Source organism: Rhinolophus hipposideros (assembly GCF_964194185.1).
Source record: "Rhinolophus hipposideros genome assembly, chromosome: 13".
NCBI lineage: Eukaryota > Metazoa > Chordata > Mammalia > Chiroptera > Rhinolophidae > Rhinolophus > Rhinolophus hipposideros.
In genome coordinates this window covers 74719907-74735358 of record NC_138059.1, presented here as the reverse complement: position 1 = coordinate 74735358, position 15452 = coordinate 74719907, and the positions used below count along the sequence as shown (strand labels likewise).

The following is a 15452-nucleotide window of genomic DNA, read 5'->3' as shown; positions in this document are numbered from 1 at the left end:
GTTAGAAAGATCCAGAACAACCACTGAAATTATATCAAATAACTTAAACTATAGAATATATGTTAAAAAGAGATAAAACACTTAATCTCTGCCCTCGTAGGGGAAATGAAGTTCGAACATGCGCTGCAGACGTGAGTTCATCAGCATAACCGTGGCTCGGCCGTGTGCTTGTTTTGCAGGTTTGGTTACAGAAGTACGGCTACCTGCCCCCGACGGACCCCAGGATGTCGGTGCTGCGCTCGGCGGAGGCCATGCAGTCCGCGCTGGCCGCCATGCAGCACTTCTACGGCATCAACATGACAGGGAAGGTGGACAGGGACACCATCGAGTGAGTAGCAGCCCCGCTCTTTCTGTTTTGGTCCCTGCGCCCGACCCCGTGGCCCGAAAACTTGGGGGGACTCCGGCAAGCACAGACAGAGCCGCTGGTGTCGGGAGCTGCTGTTTTCCGCCTCACCTCTTTAAACTGCACTCCTCAGAGCGGTCACCTTTACTCACCTGACTTTAGCGGCACGTTTTCAAAATAGAGAAGTAAGTGGGAGCAGTGGGAGGCAACGTAGACGTACAGCGGCGGTCCCTGCCAGAGTGACAGAGGGGGCTGTGCGGCGGGGACAGCAAGCAGACTGTGCATAAGTGAGGGCACATCAGGCGCTCAGGTCGGCCAGAGGAGCAACATGACACCAAGGGGTATGGGAAGCGTCCACTCGGGGATCTTTTGGGGGAGAGGGTGACAGAGAGCCAGTCTCCAGTCTGCTAGCCCCCCACTAGTGACCGTTCTCGAAATGCCTAAATCAAAGAGGGGTTTTCACTGAGAAGTCTCTGCTTTCAATGTTTTATTAACAAAGGGCTTGTTTTTACTCTGTTAATGTTTGTTACTTTATTGATCGATTCCTCCCATTGTCCACTTATTTATTCAACTAATAACTCCTTACGGGGCCTTCTATGTGTGAAAGAGGCTGATACAGCTTCACAGGATGGTCCCTTTGAAGCGACACAGAGTTCCCTGCGTAGCCAGACGGAGTCACATATCACGTCGCCACCGGGGCGGGCGTCAGCCTGGACCAGCATTGTTGTTTGGACAGCAGCGGAGGAAGTGGTTCGTTCTCCCAGAGCCGGGGCTGTTTGTGGTTATTGAGTCCTTGATGCAAAGTAAAGCTGTTCCATCGTTTAATGAGATCGTCATACATCAACTCCCCACAATGGGGAAGGCAGGGGTACATTTTCTCTCTGTGTTTTTAAGAAAGAATCTGAACGTCAAAGGCTCAGTGAGGTCCCGGGTAGCTGTGGAATCTGCACCTTTTCACGTTTGGTTGGGGAATGTCCTGCGCCGTGCTGCGTACCTCCACCAAAGACACGTTTATCTCACTTAAACCTTAAGTACCTGAGACGTTTGGGCTCAGACACACAGAATTAATCCTGACATATTAAACTAATTTAGTGTATAACTTTAAATCGATATTTTGCCTTCTGATATGGCAGACGTTAGCCGTGCTATTCTATTTCTGGCTCATCGAGACTGCAAAGCACATGAGAAAGACTTGAATATTAACGTCAGAGCAATTTGAAAAAATAAATGCATTACCTCTCTTCGCATTTTTAGAGATACATAAATGTTACCTTTGGTCTACAGCTGGGAAAATAAATTCAAGAATTCATGCATTCTGCAAGAATGAGAGGCAGTACTGGGAATAGAATGTGGGTGTTTTCACCCGGCTGCCCTCTAATCGTTCCGATTCTCTCTTCGTCGCCTACTGTCAAGCTTCCATTTTCGCTCTTTGTACACGGCTGTTCTGACTCAATGCAGCGTCAGGCGGTAAGCCCAGGCTCCGGCACCCTGCCTTTGGTGGGTGTGTGTGCACGGTGCCCCGTGTCCCAACGTCTCACACAGAGCAGCCTCGCCGTTCCCGCCACAGGCTCTCACCTTCTAGTCGATGCTCATGGAAACTATGGCTCACTGTTCAAAACTATAGCACACGGAGCCCTTGGGAAACCAAGCAAATTTTTGTTGAAAATCAGCTCACTACTACATAATAAAATTAAGGAACGGACGTCTTATAGAAGGTGACATCTGTGTTTCCTCCAGTTTTGAGAGAGCCTTCTGGTCATTGGAAGGTCCCAGGATGAATGGGTGTGATTCCTTCAGAGAGCGAGCGAGTAAAAGTTCTTCTCCAGTAGAGGATGGAGGAGAGGCGTGCGGGATTAGCCAGGGCCCGTCCCATGGAGAGGAGTCTGCACTGGCCTGGCCACGTCCGGCTCGCGGAGGCTCAGGTCCAGACAGGAGCCAGGCCGGTGGCGTGTGTGGGAGTGAAGGCAGCACTTCTGTGAGTTACAGCATTGCAGAGAGCGGAGCAACTGCGCAGACAGCCTTTCCCTGAACACCAGCCCGTTTGGGGGGCTGCTTTTGTTTTTGCTGTTTTTTGTTTGTTTTACAAAACTTTGTTCCAATTTAGTCTTTTTTGGATTGGAAATGCATCGTTTCCTTTCAGCAGAGTGTTATACCTGTAGTTCTTTCTTGGCGGACCTGCTGAAGCTTTGCCTTTTTAGACTGCCATGCTTCTCTGTCCCCTTTGCCACAACCACTGTCACTCACCTTGGAGGCCACTCTTCACTCGCCTCCTGATGTGGCCGCAGGCTCGTGGTTTTGTTGCTCAGAGTATTCAGCTCGAAGAGCGTACTGTTTTTGTAAGTAAATCCCTACAATCACGCCCCCTAAGCAACTGTCTGTGCTTTTGGATCTCAGATGGGCGTGAGCCGACACTCCGTGCAGAAGGCGCTCTGCTATTGTAGGGCGTCACAGGACCAGGTGTGACTTTCTACTTAAGCCTTTTACAGAAGGTATGGACTACGATTACAGACCTGTCACGACTCCTCTGTATTCAAATCATGTCTTAGGATTCATTTTCACATGCTACAAACTTCATCTAATTTTAGACTCTTTTCAAGATCAGTTGTTTTTAAGTTACATAATGATGCCCTCCTTTGGCGCACAGATATTTGGTACATTCAGTCTATTAATCCTTGCGTAATTAACAGGAGCACTGCCAGTTGTGGGCATCTGTATATCACCGTGAAGAAATTGACCATTTTCAAGCAACAAATGTAGGTATTATGTTAAATGGCACGTTAATTGCTGTCATGCTAATGAGCGTTGGTGTTGGCAAGACAGTAATAAAGAAGACCCCCCAACGTCACGCGAACTCATTATCTTATATTACAATAGTTCTTTTAAATTATGGGTTTCTTAGCTAATTTCTGGAAGCAAGCTCACTTAATAAGGGGAGCAATTTATGTTATGCATAAAAAAGATGTATTTAACAAGGAGAGAAAAAGATGGCAAGGTGATAATGAAAATAAATCTAATACATTTTCATAATGTTAATAGTAAGTACTTATAAAGTTTAGTTTATCTTTTATGTGTGTACAGAGTCAGGATTGAAGAATGCTTTATGGGATATCGTTTGTAAGATGATCTTTCTTTTTTGATCTCTCTCCACATATATGTATGTACACACACGTGCACACACGCACATGATACATATATTTTGGATGATCTGATTAATTTGACTTAATTTATTCAAACCATGCCCAGAAATTTATGTTAATTATATTAATTGAAGACTGAATAAGTGGCTTTTTTGTTTCAAAGAATTATTACGAAACTATGGTGGTATTTGGACTCCTAATTTTAGAATTAAATGTATTTAGATCTACCCCAAGCTTTTGGGCTGAATTACCAGTGTGTTCCATGACTTTCCGTCCTCTGTCTAACTTGTGAAGTTAAGACTTGTTTTTCAGTGTAGATATGAAAGGTCCCTCAGTGCGCTCTTTCTCCTTACGGACATCGGTGGAGTCCCAGCTTCCCGGGGGTGCCGGGACACCGCAACGTTACAGGGGTCGGTCCGCGTTTTCGGACTGACCCAACAGAGGGACGCTTGGCAGCTGCCTGAGCATGAGTGCAGATTTGCCTCCTGGAAGGTGAAAGGTGGCGCTCACAGGCCAGCCAGTACTTACTGAGCTTTTGTTCATGGTGCAGGTTGTGGCGGCTTCTTTGATTTGCTCCAAGTGCTTTAACCTGGCAGCTCAGGGAGGAAGCGTGTGCCCATGGGGGAAGCTCATGAGTGGTACAGAAAGAACCTGGGCACCAGCGTGCATGTCACCCTCCCACAGTGGAGCCCAAGTGACCCATTTTTAAAAATCTTGTAACTGCTGGACGTGGCTCTGTGAATCAAACAAAACCTCAAGGTGTTTGAAGTGGTAAAAGTCAACATTTTTAGAAAGATCTAGAAGCTCTCTTGGGAACAACTCTAAATAGCAGACATCACGCTTACCTTTCCGTAGAACTTGGAAAAGTCTGGAAGAGAGAAGCCTCTTTCAGATACGAAGCTGATGAACACTTTTCTTAGATTACTGATTCCTAAGGCACAAGACAGATTTGTGTGAGTCCTTTCTATTCTCTTGGTAAAGGTGGGTGTGTGTGCACAGGCCACCGAGAGTTCCAACTCCAGGGGACAGCGTCCCATTGTGCCCTGGTGAGTGCGGCCGTGGGCAGCCCCCCTCAGAGCACCGGGCATGTGGTGACAGCGTAGAGACACCTTGGGGTTGTGCGCTGGGTGGTCCTGTGTGTGTGACATGAAGACCCAACTCATTCAAATAAGATTTTACTGAAACCAGGGCTGCTGTTTGAGGTGTGCTGGCTTGTAGCGCTCCTACCACTTGTTTCACAGCTCGTGGCTACTTTACTACACAAAACGGGCTAGTGTATCTGTTGGTACTTTTATTAACAAAATGCCAGGAATATGCTTGTTTTGAAAAACAGTGCTTAGTGTTTGCATGAGGTCGAGGTGAGCTGAAGCTGTTGATTTGCCGGTAACTCCTGCAGCCGTGGCCTGATGTTTGTGAAACAATAGTTGGTACTCTAATTGTATGTTAATTATAGCAGCTGCTATCTGCTGAGTAGTCGGAAGGGTTTCACACGATTTAACTAACAGATTCCTGATGATAACTCAATATCTTACCTTTGGTTATGGACGAGGAAACTGAGGAAGACATGGAAACCCCAGCCTGACTAGTGGCGGCCTCTCAGCCGCGGGGCGGACATCCTGAGCCCCGGCCCCCGGCCCCCGGCCCCCAGCGTTTGTAGTAGCTCCTCCCCAGAGCACTGGTTCTAGGCATGTTTCCTTTTCAAGTTAATTTAAATGAAGACATGCATGATCTGCCCAATCGATCTAGAAATTCTCTGGCTTCTAGACATTTAAATCAGTGCTGAATGCCAGCATTTTGTTTATGAAAATGGAGGTGACGGCTGCATTTGTACCTTGATTCCTAAAGCCTTTCTCGCAGCTCACCCTCCCCAGGCGCCCCTTGCCCCCATCTTTGCTTCCCCTGGAATGGCAGCTTAGCACCCGCGCCAAGGTGTCAGTAAAGACATACAGGCGTGTGAGTGTGTGTTGGCACACTGAGAAAGGAGGAAAGTCACGGCCTCAGAGTCGACCCCTGTTTCTCTCCTGTGATGTTTGTCACGCCTTAGGCGAGACAGTCAGTTTACTTGTGCATTTTGCACTCTGTGTACCGCACACAGGGCACTTACCAAACACACCGAGGCATTTGGTTGCACAATGAATTCACGTCGATCTCATGGCAACTAGAGGCGAAGGCCCAACTCCTGACTAACGACAGTCTCACGCCAGTTGTGTGTCCGTGTCACATAGCCTCCGATTCCCTGGTAAGTCCCGTTAACACTCCTGTAGTTTGTATGCATGGAGAGCTGTAAAATTTGCAGCGGGGAGAACCCAACTGCTTAAGAGATTAAGGAATATTTTGAATGTTGGACTCGTGCGAAAAGCCTGGAGACCGAATTGTCTCAGCGACTGTGTGCTGTGCAGTGCGGGAATGTTCTGTGACTGTACAGGGATTGGCTGTGTCTCGATAAATCACACCTGCTCACAGTACCTGTCTGTGAGGGTTCAGGGTGGGCACCAATACTGGGAGGTCCCGTGGCCCGTTCTCAGCTTGAGCGACTCTCACGCAGGGTTCTGTGCACGGAACTGCTCGTGGATGTTGGGTCGTGCCTGCTCTTCCACCTGCGTGACTGCCTGTGACTGCACATGCCCAGGCGGAAGCCTTGTTCGAGCACAGAGCTGGAAAGAGCTGCGAAGGCGGCACGGAGCATGAGGGACAGCGGGGCGATGAGTGTGCAGAGAAGGCTTGCTCACTCCGTTCAGCGCCTCCTGGACCTCACTGGGGACTTCACGGGCTCGGGCCCTGGGCTCTGGCCTGCCCCACAGGCCAGTGTGCGCGATAGAGACAGACACATCCCAGCCAGCGCCCCCAGTCCAACGCTGTGTCGGTGGCGTGTGTGCGTGTGCGAGTTACACAGTGCGGGATGGTTAGGGGTCTCAGCATGAACCGGGAGGAAAAGGTCTTCCACACAGAGCAGAGCCCACCGCCTACCAGGCAGACACAGGCCTGGTGCTGTGGCAGCCCGACTGCCGGACGGGACACCTCGCTAAGGACGCCTCACTCAGACTTTCTGTAAAAGCATGGTGCTGAGAACGTGGAGGACACCGCAGAGCTTTGGGAAGGTTGTTCTTTAGGCGTGGGAAGGCAGGCATTGCGGAGAGAGAGGCAGCAGGGAAATGCGGAAGCGATCGTGTCGTGACTGTGGGCTGTGAGGGCGGAGCAGTGGACGATGGCTCGGGCATCGGAAGGGTGCGCGTCAGAGCAGTGGGTGCTCTGGGTAGGCGTCAGAGCAGTGGGTGCAGGGTTGGGGCAGGACACGCGCCCTTTTGCTTGTGCCACGCAGAGTTAGAAGGGACACCAGGATGGGCGGAGAGAGCCCTGAGAGCCCGTTGTCTTCACGCACGTCTGACCCACGGCCTCAAACTCAACGAGGCCTCTTGCCTGGCGTACCTTTGTATCCACACTGTTTAAAAAAAAGTCTCAAGCTCGAAAGATTGTAGGATGAATGGATCCGGATGGAATGAGTAAATATATGAAGAAGAAAAGCGTAAGGGACTGGACAACAAGGAATGCCTGTGGCAGGGGCGTCTCACACTCACAGACACACCGTCCTCGTCTGGGCGGGAAAGGTGGCCGCACCCAGCGTCACATGCCTGAATGTGGGAAGGGTTTTCAACTCCGTACTACCTTCCCCTCTTAATTTTGCAGATTATTGACATAACTTGAGAGAGCATGTTCTCACTGAGAGTACATTTAATTCTGATAATAGCTAATATTGTTGTCAAATTTCATCCCACTACGCACTGCAGAATTATTTCTTCTCCTAGTGTTTCCTTAAACATTTTCCTCGGCTAAATATAAGTGTAATCACATCCCACATTTAGTAAATTTAATCATGTTTAACAAGCATATATTGTTTATTGTCCCAGTACTTTTGGTGAGATAAAGCATACGCACCTGCCTTCGGAATATTACAATTTTGTTGATGTGATTAAAGAAATACCCTTCTATAAAAGCCCACCACGAGTGCCTAGTGTTTGCTAGTTAGGGCTGCATGCAGAGCTCACAGCATATAAAGAAAGCAATGCCTTTTCCTCTCCACCTCCTCCCGGATATCTTCCTATGCCGGGGTTGTACGAGGTGCTGGGTGTGTTAGATTCCCCCGCCCTGACTGTTTTTGCTCCAGTTCAGTGGGTCCGGAGTCCCAGGGAGTGGTAGTTAAAACTCAGAGGTCTCCAGCCTCACCTCCCGAGTTCAGTCCCACAGGCCTCCTACGAGGTAACACTTACAAGACATCTCATGTGATCTGGACATTTTAATAAACGCAAAGAGTGATTTTCTGAAGTAATTCTACAGTGCATTGTAAACTAGGCGAGATTTGTTAGGTCTGATAACTGCAATGTGTACACTTACTGGGGCAGAATGAAAAGGGGAGAATGGCAGTGCTTATTGGAAATGCACCATCTTTCTTAAAAAGTAACTGTCATGATTTCATTGTTGCATGAGGTTATTCTTATGTTTATAAAAGCTGAATTGCTGATTTATCCATGTAACATGTAAACTGTTTTATTCATTTTCACAAAATGGACGTCTTTAGAAAGTCATCTCCACAGCCAGCTCTATTCCATGTAAAGAGTGTAGAAATCGTTAAGTGTTTGGTGAAATACAGCAAAAATTGATTCTTTTCTTATTTCCACTTTCTGAAGCATATTGCACCATAAAGGTTCTGCATTAGCTTTGCAACTGTTAAATTAAATGGGATATTGAACGGTAAAGCCATTTTATGAGTCACTAAAGAAAAACTACTCAAAATCATAAAAATCTTTCTCCTTAGATGAGAAGCAAGAGTATGTAGAAAATATGACAATGCTCAAGTGCGACTCTCTAGAAAAGAAGTTAGACAACTGTATCTGTATTGAAAAGTAATAAATCAATAAAGAAGCATTTTATTTTCCTAACTCAGATATGTTAAAGCTTGTGCGATGCTGAACCTCATACTCAGAAAAAAATTGTCTTAAGCCTTAAATTCGGTTATTAAAGACCCAGAGCAAATGGCTGCTACTTGGAAGCTAAAGATCAAAGCGGAAAGAGGAACAGGGAGCAGAAAGCAAATGTTGCTGAAACAGACAACTTACGTCTGTGGAAGCAGGAAGACATCAGCCTGCACCTTCGTGACTCTTCATGTCATAGAATAGACTTTAAAAACGGTTGAATGTTAAAACTAGAAGAGACCTTAGTGATAATTTACTTTTGAAAGTCTCATTTTATGAGACTCGGTCTACACTTAGCTAAAAATAAATTAGAGAAAAAATAGCTAAAGGATCTGAATGGTAAACTAGTGATTCTTGATCGTCCAGGAAAAACAATGTGCTTTCTACTTCGCGCAGGCTGCAAGAACATGGGCAGTGTTGTCCCGTCTGTTTCCCACGACGTGAGCACTGTCGTAGGTTAGCGTTTGGAAGTGCATGACTGCGGTGGCCGGTCAGTAACTGTACCTCCTGCTTTTTGCAGCTGGATGAAGAGGCCTCGATGTGGCGTGCCCGACCAGACCACAGGTAGCTCCCAGTTTCATGTCCGCCGAAAGCGATACGCGTTGACGGGGCAGAAGTGGCAACACAAGCACATAACCTACAGGTAGGAGAGCCGGCGCCGGATGTCTGCTTTCCGCTTCCTCACAGCTACTTATGGGGAGGCTTCGTTTGGCATCATAAGCACGCGACTGCATGGTGACATACGGTGTGCTGCTAACATAAGGAACTTTACACTGCGATCGAGAACGAGAATAACGGTCCATTAGGGGGCCCGGTACACATTCCTGGGAGCTCTCAGTCCCGTGTCGACTGACCTTCCAGCTTCTGCGAATGAAAGCCGGTGCTGGGCGGGGGAGGGTCTGACAGATGAGTATTCTAGCACAAGTACCACAGTCTACGAAAAGAGTCAGCTGAAAGAGGTAAATAATTGCCGTGTAAACAGCATGTCTTTGAACCCTTATACAACTTTCAGTGTCAGGGTGATTGCTAATCGTATGGTAAATTACGCTTAGCTTTGCAAGAAACCACCAAACTATCAAAGTGGCTGCACCATTTTGCAGCCCTGCCATTGATGGGTGAGAGTTCCCGGGGCTCCATGTCCTCCCAGCACTCTGTGGTGTCCGAGTTCTGGGGTGTAAGCCTTCTGACAGGTGTGCTGCGGTGGCGTGTTGTTATTTTGGTTTGCATTCCCCTGATGGCGTCACGCTGAGCATTCCCCCAATGATGTCATGCTGAGCAGCCCCTGATGACGTCACGCGGAGCCTATCTGCATGTGCTTATTTGCTGTCGGTGTGTCTTCCTCAGTGAGGTGTGCGTGAAGGTCTTTGAAGGAAAAGATGGAGTGTTCTCTAATGTCAATGAGAGTGGTTGACTGATGCTGGTGGGCAGTTCAGCCATGTCCCGCCCCGTTTCCTGTCTGCAGGGTTGTCAGTTACTGAGGGTGTTGAAGTCTCCACCTACAAGTGTATTTGTCTACTGCTTCGGCAGTTCTTCTGTCAGTCTTTGCCTTGTGTGTTTTGCTGTTCTGTCCTTAGGCACATACATGTTAAGGTTTGCTATGTCTTCTGGAAAAAGCAACACCTTGATCATTGTGCAATGCCCACCTTTATCCCCGGCACTCGTCCTTGCTCTGAAGTCGGCACTGTCTGAAATGAGTAGTTATTACACAGTTTTCTTTTGATCAGTGAAGGATGGTGTGTCTTTCTTTGTCCCTTTCTGTTTAACCTTATCACTGTCTTTAGATGTAAAGTGGGTTTCTAGTAGACAACATATGGTTGGTTCTTGCTGTTTAATCCACGCCTTTCATCGGTGTGTTTTGACTGTTCACATTTAAAGTGATTAGTGACATAGTTAATATCGGCCAGTCTCTGCTGCCTGTTGCTGCCGTACATTTTTTTTTTTTTTTTTTGGTCTTCCCTCTTTTTCTGCCTTCTGGGGTTTTAAATGAGCATTTTGTATACTTCTATTTTCCCTCCCTCCCTCCCTCTTTCCCTTCCTTCCTTCGTTCCATCCTTTCTTCCTTCCTTTCTTCCTTCCTTCTTTCCTTCTTTCTTTCCTTTCTTCCTTCCTTCCTTCCTTCCTTCCTTCCTTCCTTCCTTCCTTCCTTCCTTCCTTCCTTCCTTCCTTCCTTCTTTCCTTCCTAATACAATCTTTTTCCTTTTTCACCTTTAAAGGGTATTTTCACTGAACATAGAATTCAGGAGGAAGAGATAAACTGTTAAAAGCCATTATGCTCTATGTGCCTGAGACTATTTCTATTTAGTTTGCTCATTTATTCTGTTCTTTAGATTCCACATATAAGTGAAATCATATGGTATTTGTCTTTCTCTGTCTGACTTATTTCACTTAGCATAATGTTCTCTAGGTCCATCCATGTCGTTGCAAATGATAGAATGAAAAGAATGAAAAAAGATTTCATTCTTTTTTATGGCCTACTAATATTGCATTGTATAAATGTACAATAATTTCTTAATCTAGTCATCTACCGATGGGCATTTCAGTTGTTTCTATGTCTTGGCTATTGTGAATAATTCTGCAATAAACATAGGGGTGCACACATTTTTTCGAATCAGCATTTTGGATTTCTCTGGATAGATACCTAGGAGTGTAATTGCTGGGTCATAAGGTAGTTCCATTTCTAGTTGTTTGAGGAACCTCCATACTGATTTCCATAGTGGCCGCACCAACCTGCAATCTCACCAGCAGTGCCCGAGGGTCAACTATAATTTAAAATATATATAGTCACGGGATGTGGAGGACAGCACAGGGAATAGAGTCAGTGGAACTGTATCAGCTACATATGATGTCAGAGGGGTGGTAGATTGGGGGAGAGGATTATCACTTTGTGAGGGGTGTAAATGTCTAACTATTACATTGTTTTATACACCTGAAACTAATTAAAAAAAAAAAAGCCATTCTGCTGAGAACCAATCATAACGCCATGTATGCTGTGTCCCTATATTGACATTGTCTCAGCCAACTTTGAATCTTCAGGTGACCAGGTGTCTGTCCCCACAAGTGGCCGTCATCTGAACCATATGGTTCAGAGCCTGGATATGGAGTGAGAAAGATCTGGTTTGAGTCCTGGCTCTGCTACCTGTCACCTGTAAAACCAGGGGCAAGTGACGTAGGCTTCTATGTCTCGGTTTCCCTGTGTGCAGAATGAGTATTGTAATAATACCTCCTACTTAAAGCTTGGGAGAAAATTGTCAGGTGATGGAAAAAACAAAGCTTAGCACAGTGCTTGAAGCAGAGCTTGGTAAAAGCCAGCTGTCATGTTTACTTCTTTTAACTTACCAGACAAATTGCAGAAGTTGTTGAGTGACTTCTAACAGATTTATAGAAAGTTGGGAATGAGAGCTGAGGATATTACAGTTTAAAGTTAAGAGATATACAAGGTGTTAAGAAGTTGACTTGCGTGTGGTAAATATGGTATCAACATTTGCTACTACTTTTTTATTTTAGGATGAGTTTTGCCTCTTGGGTAATTAGGTGTTCCTTCAATTAATGTGACAGCTTATGTGACAGCCGGCAATGCACAGATGAGTTGGGCAGGAGTGGAGTGTGGCCTGGTGGAGTGTTGGGTGGGAGAGTGGGTACGAATGCAGAGACGCAGGAGCTGCTCCATTGTCTGCTTGTCATGCCCCCAGAGCCTGGGGGAGGGCCTGCTACGCATTACGCCCTCAGGAAAGAGTTGTTGAGTAAATTGGTGAATTCTTAGTAGACTTTGGTTACACTTTATTTAAAACAATTTTAGGCACTAAATGAGTCACATCTTTTTTATCAATTACATTTTTATTTCCAAAATATACTAGTATTATATAAAACAGACTTAGCCTAAGTTCCTTTTCTCTCTAAAATCTAAACCCCAGCATAGTATTTTATGTACTAAGGGACCAATGGGATCCATCTGTAAATTGCCAGAGGCATCTATTTTTAACATGGTACTATGTTCATGAGTATTCATAATAAATCAGTGTGATAATATTATGTTTGATTACATTATGTTAGTTAATATGGGTTTTCCCAGTGAATTCGTCCGCTAGCTAAGCTGCTTCTACGTGATTGCTCCTCGACTGCCAAGGACACACAGAAGTTGTCGTTGTACTTGAAAGTCACGCAGAGAAGGGATGTAGAAGTCGCTGAGGGGTCGTCTGTCCTGCCCACACACGTCTCTCATTTCTCACTAAACCCAGGGAGCTCACTGAACCTGGGGAGCCTGTTCACTTCAAAAAGAACTCACGTTTTGTGTCCAGAGGAAACAGTCACCATTGAAATAAGGCCCAGAGTTTTACAGACTCAGTCCACCTGGCCTGGAAAGCTGGCTCTTCGGAAACAGCCGAGTAGTTACCGTGAGGGCCGAGGGGCTCCCTTCTCAGTCTCTAGTCTGTGACCATTTCTCGTACCTGAGAAAAAAAGGTGAAGTCACATCAACTGTACAAACAAAATGTGAATACAAGTATATTAGCTCTATTAAGTGTTTCAAACATAACCTTCATTGTATTTGTTTCATGGCACCGTTTTGTTTTTTTTGCAAACGCATGTGAATAATGTTGTGTGTCCTGTGTTAGAGTTGTTAAGTGTCACCGCCTTCCTTCCTGTGGATGCGATGGGCTTCTTGGTGCCCTAGTTTCTGTTATTAGTCAGCGTGCGCCTCTCAGTGGCATGAAGGTTTCCAAGCCGGTGTTTGCGGGCGCCCAGCTCAGGGCTTGTCGCGAGCGCCTGAAAGGGCAGTCACTATATTTCAGTCTCTACCTGAGAGTCAAGGGGCCGTTCATTAACCCCTCGGCAGGGCCCTACGTCCCTGCATGGTACTCGTGACATGAGTGGGGAACAAAGTCCCGGAACACAGGTGCAGATAGAGTGAGTAGCACAGCTTTATTTGGGAGCCAATGTCCCTCCAGAGGCCAATGCTCTGGTCAGCACAGAAGGTTATACAGAACAGAATAGAATTTAATAACGAACCAAGTCCCACAGTCAGTCGGGGTGGAGAAGGTCCCTGGTCCGGGAGAGGCGACTGGGCCCACAAAGGGTCTGAGGCGAGCTGGTCTTGCAAGGAAGAACTTTGGAGAGTCCCAGAGTGTGGTGGCTTGCCCCTCGCAGAGGGTCTTAGCCCAGCACCCAGTCGGACCTCTCACAGCATTGCTCTTGAGCTCTGCTTTTGTCCTCTCTTCCTTGGACTTGTTTCCTCTTAGGTGATGATCAGACGTTGCTTGGTAAATGTGTTTATCACTCAGTTTTGTTTTGCTCAGTTTCACACAAAAACATGTTTACTTTCACTTCACTCTTATCAGTCTCACACATGTGGAGCCATATCCTGTCCCTACTAGGAAACAACTTGTTTGCAAACCTCAATCCCGCATATGTAATACATTTTATATGCTCTGTACAGGGCTCTAATTCTGAAGTGCACACGTGTGTCTCATATTTGTGGAAACATCACGGTTAAAACATTTGGGGAGCTAATGAGTCCATAGTCTGAAAAACATGGTGCCATGTCTTTAAATCACATTTATTACTCTCTATTATATTACAGCTGTTTTTCTCAGAACCATTATGTTCATGTAAATCACGCTAATACGATGCCATTTATTTTCTCTGCCGCACGAGGGTCCTTTATGGGAAAACAGAGCGATTCCTCCGTATACATCACGTGTGACCCCGACTGCCATTGGTGGGGCCCTCAGAACACGCGTGGACACTCGTTCTCGTGGTTCTGGGTCGGGCCCTCCAGTGCTCGCCTCTGTCGTCTGCCGCTTGAACTTCTGAGATGTCTCTTTGCTGCACTCTGTGCCCTTGGTCATTTTACATCAGAAACAGCAGCTTTGTGGAGAGGAGTGATGCCAGGACACCCCCAGCTCACAGCGCCCGTGGTCTCTCAGGAGTGCGGCCGTCCCCGCCAGCGCCGCGGGCAGCCCACCGCCCCGACGGCACCACCGCCCGGCGGCACCACTGCACCCAGCCGGCCCTTCCACGTTCCCGCGCTGCTCACTGCCCCTCGGGCTGCGGACTCGGTGCCAGGCGTGTGTGGCTCCTTTTGTCACCGAGATCCCCTGTACCATTTACTGCCCTCACCTCCTCACCCCGACCCGGGCCACTGCAGTGTCTCTGTTGTTGTTCCTCATCCTCTTATCACTGAAACACGGAAGTTCTACAAGAGTCTGACTGACAGCTCCATCTCTGGCACCTGCAGCCCCACTTAGTGCTACGTCCTTTAAGTCATGTGTCAGAAGGATACTTGCCCACTAACGAGGGGTTCCGAGATCCCATAGGGTGGGGATAAAAAAGACTACTAGGAAAATTCCTTTAGACGAAACTCAAAGATACACCGTCACTTGTCACTCGGTGTGTCTTTTCAGCCACCAAACAGGAGCACGGGAGGCTAACACACTGGATGAAGGGCTGTGATCCTCCATGCGGGAGCTCACTCTTCTCAAAGAGAGTCCAGACATCACGCTGAGCGGGAGGTCAAGTGAAAACAAACGATAAAATAGAAACAACAGCAAAACGCTGCATCGCCCTCACCTTGAGCAGATGTGAATTTTCTCTCTCTGTCCGTCCTTGGGCTCAGATCAAAGCACATGGTGCCTTCCAGCCCATGTCCCACCGTCAGTACGTTTTGGCAGCTGTACCCTCACTACAGACCCCAAATTCCACCATTTCTCAGCGTCTCCCCCGGCCCCCCTCTGGCCCACAACAGCCACCTCTCACCTGAGCTGTGCCGGCGTTCCCCGCGGGTCTGCCTGCTTCAGCGATGGGCCCAGTCGGGGCATTTTCCACACAATGGCCCTGTCACTTCCTTCATGGTTCCTCGCGGGTCACTTCTCTGCGTGATGTTCACTTCTCCGCCCGTCACGTGCAGCAGAAGGCAGACTGCTTCCCGTGGCCCAGGGCCCTGCCCGTCTGCCCCTGGCCCGATTCCGGTCCTCGTTTCCTGCCCAGACCACGCGTCACGCCTGAACTCCC

At 47.3% G+C, this 15452-nt stretch overlaps 1 protein-coding gene across 2 annotated transcripts in view; it reads left to right on the top strand.

Moving 5' to 3' along the window:
* The window catches only part of MMP16 (matrix metallopeptidase 16), a 154393-nt gene that overhangs the window by 76018 nt on the left and 62923 nt on the right, over positions 1-15452 (top strand). For both annotated transcript variants that reach the window (XM_081070079.1, XM_081070078.1), the window contains exons 2-3: positions 180-328; positions 8968-9090. In XM_081070079.1, coding sequence (XP_080926205.1) covers positions 180-328; positions 8968-9090 — 272 coding nt within the window. The remainder of the gene's footprint in view (positions 1-179; positions 329-8967; positions 9091-15452) is intronic.